The sequence below is a fragment of the Plectrocnemia conspersa genome, unplaced genomic scaffold (genome assembly GCF_051122295.1).
Source record: "Plectrocnemia conspersa isolate PC_06_02 unplaced genomic scaffold, ASM5112229v1 ptg000010l, whole genome shotgun sequence".
Classification (NCBI taxonomy): Eukaryota; Metazoa; Arthropoda; class Insecta; order Trichoptera; family Polycentropodidae; genus Plectrocnemia; species Plectrocnemia conspersa.
In genome coordinates, this window is record NW_028277174.1 from 15,775,596 (window position 1) to 15,791,386 (window position 15,791).

Sequence of the window (15,791 nt, forward strand, 5' to 3'; positions counted from 1 at the left end):
AAAATAGTGTTTAAGTTAGCGTAGACCTTGCGCCGTAAAATGTTTCGTTATGTCAAATGTATATGTCATTCAAATTGAATAACTTCGTACATCATATTTTACTAAGCGTCAAGTATTTTAGGCAAAAAGCTAACTTGTCGCTCTTTAATTTTTGCGGGCGGTTTTGCTCTCCCCGCTTTGCGACTCTTTGTCCGCGTTAATTGCTACACGAGACCGCTTATTTATTTCATTTCGAGCGTTCATTCATATAAATTAGTTTAAAAGTGTGGCGGTCTCCTTTCGCTTCTCTTTTTGGCTCCTTATTTTCCTAGCGTTGCTCGAACGCGTGTTCTGTCACGTGTAATCCGCTATAAATCAGCAGGCAGTTAGCGGCTGACATCTGCCGCCGCCGCTCAAGATGAACTGCTACTCTGCGGGATGCTACCTACACAGTATCACACGACGTGTTGTCTCGTTGAATATGCCATCAATTAATTTGAGAGAAAAAAAGTGAATTGTTGCTAAGTCACATTTTTATATTAAAATAATATTTAATTGCATAAGTATATCATAAAATAATATTTAATTGCATATAAAAATTATATATTTGTACTTTAAGATGAAGTAAATACATATAAAAATTTATAAAGAAATGCAGCGCGTGACAAGTTCATATGCCACTTTTCTTAGTTAATTACATAAATTGACAAAACATTAATACATACTTATTAATTGATTTTAATTATCTAAGTCCTATATATTATTTATTAGCACATTTTTATAAATTAACAAATTCATTTTGATAATCTGACATTTGACTTTTAAGTTAATTTAAATCAATAGACATATCAAATAGAATTATTATTTTTTGTCATATTATATATCATAAAACAGATATAAAGTTAATTACATTTTTTTTAAAGACAAGCTTTTTAGTTAAACAGCGTAAAAAAATACTAAAAGCAGACGCTTCCAACGTCAAACTCTGACCAGCATCGTCTGGGTTGTATCATATAATGCTTAGCAAAGTGATGCAAAAAAGGGATTCGCGGATAATACCAAAACAGACCGAATAAAAAATAGCAGCACAAAAAATATGTGTACACAAACAAGCAAAAAATGAACCGAAAGTACAGCATTCATTGGCATGGCACATCTGTTATTTGACGCGGTCGGTGTAATGACGGAACAAAAAATGGTTCATTACGCGAATTTTCCCCTATTCGAATGCAAATCGGACAATTTTTGCATACGGACGATGTCCAGATGTCATTTCGTTTGTATGCTTTTTTTAAAGCTCTGCCTCAATAAGCTCGGAAACTGTCTTGCATTCAAGTGTGGTAATTGTATCCAAACGATGATGACGCACGATCGCTTCCAGATTTGAATATAATGATTCATGTACAATGATTTGTAATTCTTGAATGGTGCCATATGTTACCAGAAAAGAAAACGAGCTTGTATTGTAAACAAATATAAAATATCATACAAAGGAAAATATACCATATACCAGGAATGGCCAAACTTTTTGATGATGCGGTTGACTTAATATTTTAAAAACAGTTGACCTTGACATTTGTAACATTTACTAAAATATCGTAATTGAAATCTAGGTGATGTTTAAAATAATCCATAGCAGAATTATATCAATCAACATGCTTTTCGAGTATAAAAAACTTTATAAATTTAAACTTTATGCATGGATAATATAATATATAGACATCAGTAACCTTTAATGAGTTAAAACAATATCACAATCAATGATATTTTTTTATTCCTATTTTATGATCATGGCTGATGCAGTGTAGTATTTTATATAGTGGGGTCAACTCATTTTATAATATCTTATTAAATTAAAATACATTGTTTATAGATAGATTTTATGTATTTATTCGATAATTTAAAGTTTGTTAAGCGTCCATTCAATACCCTTGACGTTATTACAAGCATAGAATACAACGATGTTTACATTTTATAAAAAAAACATAGCTAAAAGAATAACTACTTCACTATTCTAATTATGCAAATATTTTTTTATTTATTATAAAATAAATATATTTTAAACGTTTTATAGAAATTATATTCTTCGTAAGTTATTTCCTTTACAAACAATTTTAAACGTTACTCCTCTCTCCTAAGACATTCCTTTAGAAAACGGTTTGATCCGGTTAATTCCTGGCAGCTGCGTGACGCTTATCAAGATTTTTTGGAAATGTTGGCACGACTCGACATTTTTTCTTGAGCTATACCAAGTTCAAAGGTAACAAACAGCATTGTTTCGTAGCCGGGTACGCATTCATATCTCCAGAAGCAAAACAGCCGAACGGGAGAAGAGGTCGACGGATCTGGCTTCCAGGAATAACTCTAGACGCCTGCTTTGCATTGTGTCGCCCACCCAGAATACCTGATTTATATCACATTGTGTAAATGCTTTATTAAAAAAATATAATCGGACTTTTTAATTCATTCCACGCGGCACTCGATTTCGGCCTATAATCCCGTAACACAGGGACAATTTTATCATCTTTGAGATTTAGAGAAAAATATTTTTACATGTTCATTAAAATTAAAATATACATCATTTTTCACAGTTAACTAATATGAAGTTATAATAATAAAAATCTAAATAATCAAAATAATTCTAGAAATAATATATTTAGATCGTATTTTAAATAATATGACACTAAAAATACTTGATGTACTATGAATATAGACTCACACACGCACACGTACTCATACAAATAACCAAAATGCGTAGGACGGGTACAAACCGATCGGACGTTTTATTATATTAAAATTATATGTGTTTATTTCTCATACGAATACAATCGATATTACCAGTCTGGATTATTTTTTGTATGTCCAGCCCACCGCAGTCTTCGCTATTTTCAAAAGCATAAGATGGTTTCTTGCTCTGCGAGGGCTTCGAATTCGTGGTTCATTTTGTTCTGTATATACCATCTTTTAGTGTTGTTTTAACTAATCTCACAAATTTATATGGATGCCTAGTATTTTAAGAACATATAACATTTATTTGTATGAACGCTATTGAAAGCCTGCTTGAAGTCTATATATAGGTGGTACAGTGTTATATAATATTCATAGCCTTTTTCCAGTGCATGTAGCATGATCTGAATATGATTTATGTTAGATCTGTTGGCTCAGAATCCACACTGATATTGTCATAGTATTTTTCTAGCCTTCTTAATATTATGTTTAAAAATACTTTGTATGTGGTGCATATTTTAGCAGCTCTCTAGTTATTTTGTGCTTTATAATTTTTCAAGCTTTTCATAACTGAACTTACTTCTTTAATTGCGGGGGAAAAATGTTCATCTCTGTTGAGACATAATTAAAATAATTGTGAATTAATTTACATATGCCTATAAATTATATTTTGATTGTGGCAGCCCTATACAATCACGATTGACGCAATACGGTGACGCCCACTTTTCTTGCGCAAAATTTAGATGCTTTAATTTACACTTATATTTGTTTAATGTTCTATATCAAATTAAAATTAAAATAATATTGAAATCGCTTACTAAAAAGTAACACTAATTTTAATAGCTCATATGGACTTTCTTCCTCTACTTTCGGTAAAAAACATGCGGTTTTATTAGCCCATCATATAATGAGCTTCGTGCTGGTGACCTGACTCGGCTGCCCATCATATGATGTGCATAGCATGGATTGGGTTAAATATGGACAAGACAAATTCCCCGAATAACTTCTATATTTTAGCTCCCAAACAATCCGTTCAAGTTAATCTATTATTTGATTTTTTTATTAAATAAGGCAATAAGTTAAAATTTTATTTTTATTTTGTAAACGAGACAATATAGGGATATACAAACTAACGATAATATTGAAATTACTTGTATCTGAAAATCGAATTTAACGTTTATTTTTGGTATCAAATCTCAAAACAACATCGTTCAATATTACCTTCAGCATAATTAACTTCCCGTTTCCGGAAGCTTTCATTTATTTACAGTTCAAACGACAGAGAGTTGACCATCCTCGGGGACTTTATTCATCACGTCGGACCCGGGCGCCGCCTTTAACCGCAATGCGGGTCTGAAATTTAATTTTTGTACTTTTCATCCAACGACACACTAGGTTTGAATTTTGAATTAAATTAAAACGACCCTGATGCGTGAGTTAAGGTCGGTCAGTGTTGCTAAAAATTATGAGTAATAAATCTTGTGCCTTGGCTGCGCGTGTGCAGACATAAAAGGCACATAAAATATGCCGATTATTGGAAAACGTGTAAACCGTTTACCAAAATCAATATTTAGTACCGAGCAATAACCGTATCACTTAACCAGTCGCCTTTAATAATAACGTCGTTTCATAGTTTTATCGTAAAATTGCTTTCGTGGATAATATCTCGCTGCTTTGGCAAGTAGTTCAGTTAATTTATAGTGCGTGTTAACTGCAGTGCAAAATGCAATGAAATTAACAGAAAAATAACTATTGGCTTAGTCACGAAAATACTCGTTTATAAAACCACAATTCTATTATAAATTAATATTATGCTTTCAGTGACGGTAATTTAGATTTACAAAACACAATACATGCTCAGTGGGACGCTTTTAAAATGGCTCGTCGTTTTAAGACCTATAATATTACAATATTTTCAGTATAAACCTGCACAGTGCACACATATTTTATTTAGTTTTACAACCCAGATTGATTCGGTATATTTGGATAATAGCAAATTCCACCAGTTGGCATATTCGATAGTCAGGAGATCAGCGCGGAAGATGAATTTAAATTTACTATCGTTTGGATCTAAATTTGTCCAGTATTTGTATTCACTATTTAACTGTATCGTTGTCCCATGAAGAGTTATTGTCGCTACTCGAATCACAATCAGCGTTAATCATTGTTAAAAAATGCCGCAAAAATTCCACACAAAATATCAAACGAGAATGTTTGGCTCACGATCTAGAACTGACTGAATCCTTGAGAGAGAGAGAAGTGGAAGGTATATCGAATGCAACAAAGAAAGAGATAAAGCATGCTATTTCGCGTTATATAGAAATTCTTTTCACTTGCTATAATCGTAACGATCAAATTTTTTGAACCTATAAGTCTTTATCAATATGCATGATATTTGAGCAATTTCCAGAAGTGCTTATGTAATTAAACACTTCTGGAAATTGCTCAAGGGCATCGTAGACAATCCTTCAGTGCTCGAGCAGCTTCAAATGTGGGCTCCTGAAGGTGGTTATAGTTCTCGGTCGCGTCCACTATTCTTGCCTGTAAAGTCTAGAGCTGGAGCACTTGCCAACTCTTCTCTGGCTAAGGCTATTCATCTGCTCAATTCTGTCCATAGAAATATTGACATTTTCTCTTGAACATATGGAGTTTTGGTTCAGTTCGTATGGGACAATGCACACATATTGAGGTGATTTGTGTCTGTTGTTTTGTCTTGTTTTTTGTGTTTTTACTTATATGCTTTGAGTGTGTGTGTGATTGTGCGTATGTGAAGTTGTATGTATGCATGCTGTATATTTGTATGTATTATGATATATTTGTAATTTTGACTATCGTGACGCATTGGGTTTGCCTGTCAGGTCACGATGGTTATAATTTTAATAAATAAATAAATAAAATAAATAAATAATTCATAGAGATGGCAAAATTATTCTTAACACAATTAAAGTAATATGTCAAGGACTATCAGAAGCAAAATATATAAATCGATTTATTTATTATTAAACATATATATTTGCCATGTCAATATCCATTGAAATTAAATTTGTTTGACTTTTGGCAAAATCAACGAAACATCCTGTACATATTTGTATAAGTATATAACTTGATATAAAATAATTTCATTCAAGGTATTTAAGTTAAACCTTTAAGACCACCATTAACCGACCAATATTGTTTGTGTAAAAAAAGGTAATTTTTGTCCATGTTTAATTGCGTGGACTTTGTCCCCTGCTCGGAATTGGTAGTAAATTTTAATTTGCCACCGGTCCGTCGAAAGGAAGGGGCGTAGGTACAATAAAGAAAACAAATTATTCAGTTGTTAAGGGACGGATGCCCCATTGAATCTCTCATTCAGTGCCCTTTTTGGTCTTGTGCTCTCTCGGCGCCGAAAGCGACGGATTTTTTGCGGGTCCTGTTGACGTTGACAAACGTTCGCCGTAGTGATTTTTCTTTCAAGAATTACATGCTTGTGTCGTGGACGGTGCTGAAAGCTTCGCTAAAGATGTTTAAATTATCCTTATTGATAATAATTATTTTAGCAAAATACCTATAAATAATCTCAAGTAGCTTAGAGTGCTATTAACTTGAGGCCGAGATAATAATTAACTGAGTGCGGCGTTAAGCATCAACAGCAGTTGAAAAAAAACATAATTCAAACGACTTACATTATATATTTTTGTGATGAAGAAAGAATTCAATATTACATTTTTGCTGAATAGTTACATGATTTTAAACTCATTACAACTTGCTGCTATTTTTAAATTATTCGAAAAATATTTTAAAATACTTTTTAAAATACAAAAGCGATTGAATCCGAGGTTAAATCTTTAAATTTAACCGATTATGAATTGTTTAAGGTATGTGAAACTGTAAAATTAATTTTATTTTATTGTTTTTAGTCAGTCATAAAATGCGTTCATGCAGCTTGAGCTCGTTTACATTTAAACGTATTTGTTTTTATTGTAAATCGATTCCCTCTACAAATCGAACTCACAACTATGGGTTCTAGCTTTGTTATTTCCGTCCGTTTCACTGTTACTAACCTTCTGTCTTTTACCAACATTGTAACAATATATTACGATGCGGTTCAAGTAGACGTCGTATATTCCGATTTTGAAGATGATTTAACTCGGTTACTATCGAGTTATTTGAGCGATCGTAGATAGTTAGTAACCTATGGATGCCGATTGTCGAAAGAGTATTTCATGCTTTTGGGAGCTTCTTAAGGGTCCGACCTGGGTTCTCTGCTCTTTACGGTTATTCTGTTTGCAGATGATATTTTTTAATGATCTTGGTTTTCTCATACAATCTATATTTCTTTTACTTACGTTAGTAGTAAAATTAAGGATATTATTATTTAGTACGATTATGAGCAATCCATTGAATTGCTTTAAACTATTATTACATATGGATTCTATAAAACATATTAGTACTTAAGCTACCATGACATAAAATCATTTTTAAAATCATTCAATGTTCTTTGGCCATCTTGTACATACATTAATTGCATATAAATATACATTTATGTGACATTTTTTAATACTAAACCATAATAATCAAGGTCTTTGCCTTTTATAACCGCGCCAGCTTTGGCCACACTCAATATCATAACACCCCATTAAATCAAATCGTTATTTTATTACGAGAATGAACGAGACGCTTTTTACATCCGGAGAGTCGGTGAGCTCTCCAGAGCTTGGGGTGGCGTAAAAAAACAATAAAGTTGGCAAGATGAAGCTGAAGAGGACGCGAATAAAAACGCCAAAGTCCCAATAAAAGCTGAATCCAATGCGCTAAAAAAAGAAACACATTGCGAATTGAGCGATGACCGAATATCGCCGAATGATGGTTGGAAAGCGGAAGTATACCTTAATTCCTGACTTCCGCAAAATTGCTGCCGTAAAGAAGTTTACGACGCCGACGAAGGAGTCCGGGGGATGAAAAGGAAACTTTGCTTTACAGCGCTGAGACGGTCAATATGAAGGGCAGTGGCGTAGCTGTTGTATATATTTAAGTTAGAGATGGCACTGGAAATTGTTACTGGATGATATGCTAATTGCATGAACAGGGTTAATATTTACCTTACTGATAATTTAAATATATATAAGCTTAATCATATATTAAATATGAATTTTGTTGTGAAGTCATGTAGCTTAAAAGTAATACAAAACTACTAAACAAATTCAAGTTACACAATTTAGAATGAAATGACAGACAATATTATAAAATGAGCAACTTAACTAACCAGTCTTTAATATTAGGTTAGCATTATAAAATACAACCTGTTTTGATCTACTGGTAAATTGGAACATGTCGACCTTCCCTTGAGACGAAAACAAAACGAAGTTCCGAGAATTGGTTAAGGTACGCTACACGTACAAAATGAACTACTAGGAATTGGTTCGAATACCACAAAACAATAATCAATCTCTTACTGACAGAATTTATAAATAAATGTTAAATTAAACTCAAGTGAAAAAAAAAATGCTTTAGACAAAATAATCTGTAATAATGATCTTAAATATATTATAGATTAAATTTTTTTGTTATAACTTGCATTGACGTTATTACTAAATTATATGTATGTAGGTAATATATATAAATAATATTTTTTTTATTTTCACTAATAATTTAAAAAAAAACTAAATTTAATTTAAAATACTTTTTAGTTTAATAATAAGTCTTCGCATTAACTCGATTACATTTCTATGTTGTATTAAATTATAATATATTGTGCAATATTTGGTGATATATTTTATTAGCAAATATATGTTTTAAAGCCTTCCATTAAAACTGCTGTTGTTTAATAAAAAAAACACTAAGCAAAATAAGCCGTATAATTCTTTGACACTAAAGCTTACCGTATGAGATTCATGCTGCAACAGTTATTCTGCTATAGTTATACTAGCTAATTATAGTTATACTATCTAATTACTCGTAAAGTTATACTAAGTTTTATTTATTCCACTCTTCTATCAGACAGGAAAAAGAGTAAAAAAGTATGTTAATTTTAAAACATTAATTACTCGTCAGCACCTATAAATACCAGAGAAACAACTATTTTTTTGAAAAGGATGCGCGATATACAATGCATTCTACTCTTCGCAAAAGACTATTGTTAACGACCAAACAGCCATCTGACCATTTCACTTTAAAGGCGTAAAAACATTTTGTGGATATGTTCAAGAAGCGATGAAATTCGCCAGAGCTATCTTGAATAAGCAATATAAAATATGAGACACTATATCACAAGGGTGCAAACGGAGGCAAACTAAGAAAAACGCTACTATCGACGCACCAAGAAAGATACCACGGGATACATCAGCGGAGCGTCTAAGATCATAAAAATCGCGACAGATCACAGCTGACAATAATTCAATTTGACACTCCAGCGAAGACTTAGACTTTTAAAATCTGCCATTAAATCTTCACTACCTAATAGCAACAGCAACATTACCATATAAATGTTTATGTAGTATTTACATGTGCTAATTAAAATAAACAATAAGCAGCTTTTCTGGCGTCTATTTTGGCTGCAAAATCATACATGTTTAATCTCAAAACCTGAAAAAGGGTCAAGAATGATATAAAAGATGGCCCAGTATTTTAAAAACCGACGAAAATTTGAAAGAAAATTAATACGTTGTGTTTAGTAAGCACTGTAACATATAGATTACTGAAGAAGTAAGTACCTTGTATTTTCAATAAAAAACAATATTGCCTCACATTTTGGGCACAAATCAGTGAAAATGATATAAAAACTGTTATATTTTTAACAAAGAACAGTGTAAATATATTGATTGGAAATTGCTGACGACCCAAAAATATTCTAACGCGTCATGTTAGTAATTATTAGTGCACGGTCCTAACGTCAAAGCTAAGGTCTAATCTTCTAAAACAAAATTTAAATTCGATCTATTGACAATGTTCTCTTTACATTTTACTTTTTGATTGTGACGCTAAAGTCCACTCAAAATTTTCACCACCAGGTCGTGTAGTGCTTATAATTAAAATGTGCAACTTTTCAGTTTAACGTCGTTTGTAAAGAAAACAATTAGAATGGTATTTAAAAAAGGCTTACATTTTTTACTACAATACCGCATCATTTGTGTATTTTTGGACAAAAAGAACACGGTCGTGATGCAGTTTATATGATAAAAACTATTTTGAAAAGGACACTGTATTTATTGTTTTTCTCTCGTAAAAATAGTATATTATTAATCTATAAATATTTATGAACTTTAAAATAATATTAAATAATTATATAAAAAAAAATTTTGATTAGTCCTTATCATGCAATAAATAATATCATTAATTTATAATTATTTTGCATAGTATACAGTTCTATTTTAGTATTCTAATATAATTAAATAATTGTTACTAGTTTAACTTAAAAATATATTTGTAGTAATCCATTGATCTCTTGGTTTTTTTGTTTCCCATTTTCTATAAAGTAAAAACACATTTCATGGTTAAAAGTTGTATTCTTTTATTTTTTTACCTTTAATAGTCAATAAGATATTGAAATAAATATTATTTATACAGCTGAAATGCCAAAGGTAGACCATTATTATCATTTGCTTTGTGGAGCTAACATGTAATTTTTTTTTAAGAAACATATTACGTTATAATTTTCAAGGAATAATGTTAACTACAACAATTTGCGGTTTATCTTGCTAGTTTATCTAGTAATTATACTATATGTTGTCATCGCTCAACTACGAACAATATTATTAATATAAAAATAAAGATCCTTCCAGCTAAAATAGCAATACAAAATTTTTAATTATCAATTGGATAAGAAATTTATTAAATTATTAATCAAGGTCCATATCCAGGTAAAATTTTAAGCACTGCTAAAGTACGCCACTGTCTCTGGAAGATGCACGGTTTGAGAACCACTGTCAAAATCCAGGGCTACAAAACTGGCACTAGATCACGGCTTAATAGCATTACCATCAGCCGATCTGGTGTAAAACGGGCCGTCGTCTGGAGCCGAGTGAGTCGTAAACTGTTCCTGTTCGTTTTGCACACAATATGCCTCTTTCAGAATCGAACTTTGTTTTCGGCACACCCTCAATATCGTCTACTCGGGGCGAGGTTAAAGCTAGACCTGGCTAGCTGAATAATTGATGTTTTAGAGTCGAAGATTGATGATCATTGAAGTAAAGATGTTATCGGATTGTTCCTAGTAGGAAGTGCCTTACTCTATTGCCCTGTTACTCCATAAACGAATTGGGTTGATTAATTGATAATGGTTGGTTGTAAATAAGAGAGAGCACTTAAAATAAGTAGGTGAAAATTCAGATATTAAGGAATACTTGTAGTGTTATCTGTCACTAAGCGGTGAGTCGCAAAAAACGACCTATTAAAAACTTTGCCCATAATTTTTCAGCAATTTATATGAGTTATTGGGTTGAAAACATCCGAAAAGGCTAAAAATTTGTTAATTGAATTTTTCACAAATTTAAAGCCGATTTCTGAAAAGAATTTAAAATTAATATTAAATATTTGAGGCATTTAATATGAGGTTTCTTATTTCAAGCTATATTTTATTTATGTGGCATTTTTAAGTATTTTATTTATTAATTTAATTAATTTTGTTTTTCGTATTATTTATTGTCGTTTAGTGTTGGTTTTATATATAATATTACTAACATTTTTTTTTTTTTTTTTATTGAATTTAACTTTTTTAATACAAATTTATACTTGAGTAGTATCTTAAAATAAGCATATTGGGTTGTATTTTTTTATTTAATAGCTATTCATAATAAAATTTATGGTTTAATGTGATTGATTGAATAACGATATAAATTTTTATTATTGCCTTTGATCTCCAGACGCGATAGTCAACCATTATTGAGGTTTAATATATTAATGAATAAAGAGCAAAATAAATAAATATATATTTGGTATTATACACTTAATATATAATATTATATAGGTTTTCCTCCAATATTATGAGTTTGCGGTTTTTTCGAAGCAAGATTTATTTTCCTTGAAAAAATATTAAAAAAGTTTTTTTACTGGTGTAATAATTTTAAAATAAGCTTGATGAGAAGAGTTTTTAGTATTGGTTTAACCTGAGCTTTTACTTACTTTTACTTAACAAAAGCTCGTTATAGGAAAGTGTATTATATCGGGTGTATAAGTAGTAAAATATTTTATTTAGTAATTATTTTAAATTGTGATTGTATCAATCAGACAGATATCATTGATAAATGGTTAAGCTGTGTGTGTTTTTTCAAACGTTAATTAATTTAATTCATTACGTGTTCTTAACTCGTGATACCATTAATTTTATACAGGGGGTGAATAAATTTAACGAATTTACATATTGCGAATTCAGGCGGTATAAAGAAGGTCTTATTAACTAAGGCAAATTTATTTATTTTTTAATTCTCTTTAGATATTTTTATTGGGGTTGCATTTAATTTACAATAAATTGTAAAAAAATATATTTTTTATTAAATTAAATATAGCAGATTTTATAATGTTTCTTTAACAAACGTGTTGTAAAAATAAAGGAAATACTTTACTTAGGTGTGACCAGAAATATAACCTAGTACAAAGAAATAGTTTTTAACATAGTTGTTTAGGAATTAATCGTGGGTTTAAATATCGCACAAACCTAGTACGTATATTTTAATTTTATATGAGAGACTAAGAGATAAGGATTAATGATTATTTTAATGTATAAGCTTTTCTCAGTTTTTCCTAAGCTAATGGATGAATATCAGTAAAAATAATTAAAATTGATTAATGGTCGTCACTAATAAGAATAGAAGTGACTAACAACGAGCTAATATATAAGATATTTGGAGAATTAATATTATATACATATGTATATAATAACTAATAAATAATAAAACTATATATAAATATTCTTGTAAGTTTATAAAATAGATTTCGTATTAAAAAATAATTCAAAGAAGTAAAGGTAAAAATACACTAATTTGTAAAAATCAAATGTATTTTTATGACAGAACTTAATTTCTGCTATCGTATAACAGAACAAATTGCAAAATTGTTGTTTTATGAATTGTTCAAAGCCTCCTTTAGGTTGTCCATGTCTATAAAACAGATACGCAAATGACAACATTATCAATAATATCTCGATAGCATTTTCGATAATATAAACCAGAGCTTTCCAATTTGGTTTCACTGAGTTCTTACATACTTAAATCAAGTGATGCCGAAGACCATCATTAGACAAAGTAGGTCAAAAAAACAGCCGCTTCCCTCTTCACGTCAGAATCTAGATTTGAATCAGTTTTGGAAATGATTTGATCTTTTGGAGACGAATGTGACAAAAAATATTAACTAAATACAGGACAAAACAATAATTACAATTTTGTCTTATTTTGTTTTTTTACAACCAAAAGGAAATTAAATATATTAATTATATCTTGATTCCATTATATTATTATGTTCCCCAAAAGGTCTCTTTCCTTTGCCACAAAATCCAATATTTGATGACGGGTAATACAATTTGGCGCTTGCAGTCGAATGGATCAGTTTTCATTACGGTCGCTGATATTGTCGAATATGGGCCCGGAATGAAGCGGGCAATAAAGCGGGATCGTGCCGAAAGTGGCTCCGTTACCCACTGCGGATCCATTCCATTAGGACGCAAACTGTTCAACTGTTGATTCAATCGACCACAAAAATGTCACCAGCAGCCCAGGGGAGGCATTAAATAAATCTTCTATTAAGACACATCCCAGGGCCCGCGTCCCATAAAAAAGGTAACGTGGACGATTCTCCGGCACTAAGCAAATCTCGCGACCCCCTTCGATCCTCGCCACCCTCTCTGGGAATGCAAGGATTTTAACCCAGCGTTTCCTATACTTTTTTAGTTTTTTCCCTCATTCATGTTCGTATTAAAAATATAAATAATGAGTAATTCATCTAAATAAAATTAATTTAAATTTACATCCACTTTTATTTTCAATTAAATTAATTATTAAAAAATGGACAAGGAAAAAAAGTACTTGACTATTATTACGAATTTAGTAGAATTGTCTTATATGTTTGGATTTTGTGTTTTTCTGTCTCAAAACAATGATAAACTAATTCAAAAAAATTATAAGCTTTAAAATCGAGTATAAACTAATATTTAATAAATTATAAATCATGTATAGTGCTTCAGTCCACTCTGTGCTGTTGACGCGAGCGGTCGCATTCGCGCTTCGCTCCGTTATCGTACGAAGGACACCCCCGCTACCGTTCTGCAACGATAGACACGCCCACTGCAATTAGCTACAAAGACAGCGCCATGAAGAAGGCGCAGACGCGCAAGCGTTCTCTTGGAACGTTGAAGGCGTACCTAAACGCTTCACAATCAACTTCAGGCCTGCCAGACCATGAGTGGCAGGTACCCAAAAAGACATCGAAAGTTTCCCAGGATGCTAAGATGCCTCCGACCACGAGCCAAAACAGGTATGAAAAGCTTCCCGAAGTGATCGAAAGGAAGCAGCAGAGGATACCGCCTGTGATCGTAGAGATCTCGGGAACACACCTCCAGACGATCGACTTAATTAAGTCGATCACAAAAACATCGAACTTCTCGTTGCGATACACGGGAAGTGGCAATGTGTCAGTACTTTGCGCGTCATTTGAAGCACGCGCGTTGTTAATGGATGGACTGAAGGGCCAACGCGCCTTTCACACGTTCACCGCCGACGACGATAAAACAGTGAAATCCGTGCTGAGAGGGCTCCCAGAGGTCCCCACCGAAGACATTGCCGCTGATCTCGAACGTCAAGGACTTAGCGTCGTCAAGGTGACGGCAATGAAGACCAAGACCGAGAAACAAGGAGACTCCAGGCTCTACCTTGTCCAGTTTCCGGCTAATACAACAACGAGCACTATTAGAAGCATCCGGTACGTTTGCTTCACCAAGGCCACGCTTGAAAAGTACAAGCGTAATAAGTTGCATTTAACGCAATGTTTCAGGTGTCAACAATTCGGCCACGCTGCAAGAAATTGTCAACGAGCTCCCAGGTGCGTCAAATGCCCCGGAAACCACGCCACGAACGAGTGCTCTAAGAAGGACCGAGAAGCACCCGCCATCTGCACTGGTTGTGGAGGAGACCATCCGGCCAATTTTAAGGACTGCCCTCGTAGGTTAGAATACCTACAAAAAACTCAGAAGAGACAACAGAGACCGACTCCCACTGTTCACTCGTCGCAGCCGAACAACATATTCAACCTCGAGCAAGCGCAATTTCCTGCACTGAAACCAACGAAACCAGCGTTGGTAAAAACCTCAACCACCCCAGCAGTGATCTCATCAGCCACTTCATGGAACGCCCAGGTTGGCGCCGCACCAGCACCAATAAACAAGGCGCCACAACGTCCCCAAACCAGGCAGCCTGAGGAGCCCCTCTCAGACACAATGCCAACTTCAGAGCTACGCAGGATGTTGCTCGTCCTTCAAGAAATCAGGACCAAGGCTGGAAAGTGTGCCAGCAAAATGGAGATCGCCTTGATGATGGTCGAATATCTCGATGTGCTCTTCTAAGGTGGGGCTCAACGTTTTGACGTGGAATTCACGCGGATTCCGAAATAAAACTGGAGAACTGGAACTGCTGATCAGTGAGTACAAAATTGATATTGTCGTAATCACCGAATCTTACCTCAAACCACACGTCAACATTTTTATACCGAACTTTGTCTGCCTCCGGAGGGACCGTCTCTCAAGGCCAGGTGGAGGGGTCGCGATATTTGTAAAAAAATCAATTAAACACGCGCGCATTACAACAAACACGACTAATCTTGAAACTGTCGCGATACAAATTAAACACGATAATAAATTAATAATAATTGTCGCGGGGTATAATTCTCCCGGTGACAGGTTGCTTCGAGGTGACCTTGATGATGTGTTTCGTCTTGGAGAATCCGTGATATTAACTGGAGACTTTAACGCGAGACACATGCATTGGGATTGCCCCGGTGCGAATCGATCCGGTAAATTAATCTTTGATTATTTACACGATACGGACACTACTGTAAATTTTCCGAAATCCCCAACGCATTATCCTACCAACCACACGACTCCGTCAATTCTGGACATAACGTTG

At 33.1% G+C, this 15,791-nt stretch overlaps 1 protein-coding gene across 1 annotated transcript; it reads left to right on the top strand.

Annotated features, from left to right (window-relative positions):
* Positions 1–14,064: 14,064 nt before the first annotated feature.
* On the top strand, positions 14,065–15,407 carry LOC148230734 (uncharacterized). The gene is made up of 2 exons (XM_088194450.1): positions 14,065–14,592; positions 14,665–15,407. The coding sequence occupies exons 1-2, from the start codon at positions 14,123–14,125 to the stop codon at positions 15,230–15,232; spliced, it is 1,038 nt and encodes a 345-aa protein (XP_088050576.1). The 5' UTR covers positions 14,065–14,122; the 3' UTR covers positions 15,233–15,407.
* Positions 15,408–15,791: the final 384 nt, after the last annotated feature.

What these genes read in the sequence shown, in the direction of transcription:
- LOC148230734 (XM_088194450.1), top strand. Translation starts at nt 14,123, where the DNA reads ATGCCTCCGACCACGAGCCAAAACAGGTATGAAAAGCTTCCCGAAGTG. An exon ending in AGCACTATTAGAAGCATCCG is followed by an intron (nt 14,593 to 14,664) that starts GTACGTTTGCTT and finishes GCAATGTTTCAG; the next exon opens with GTGTCAACAATTCGGCCACG.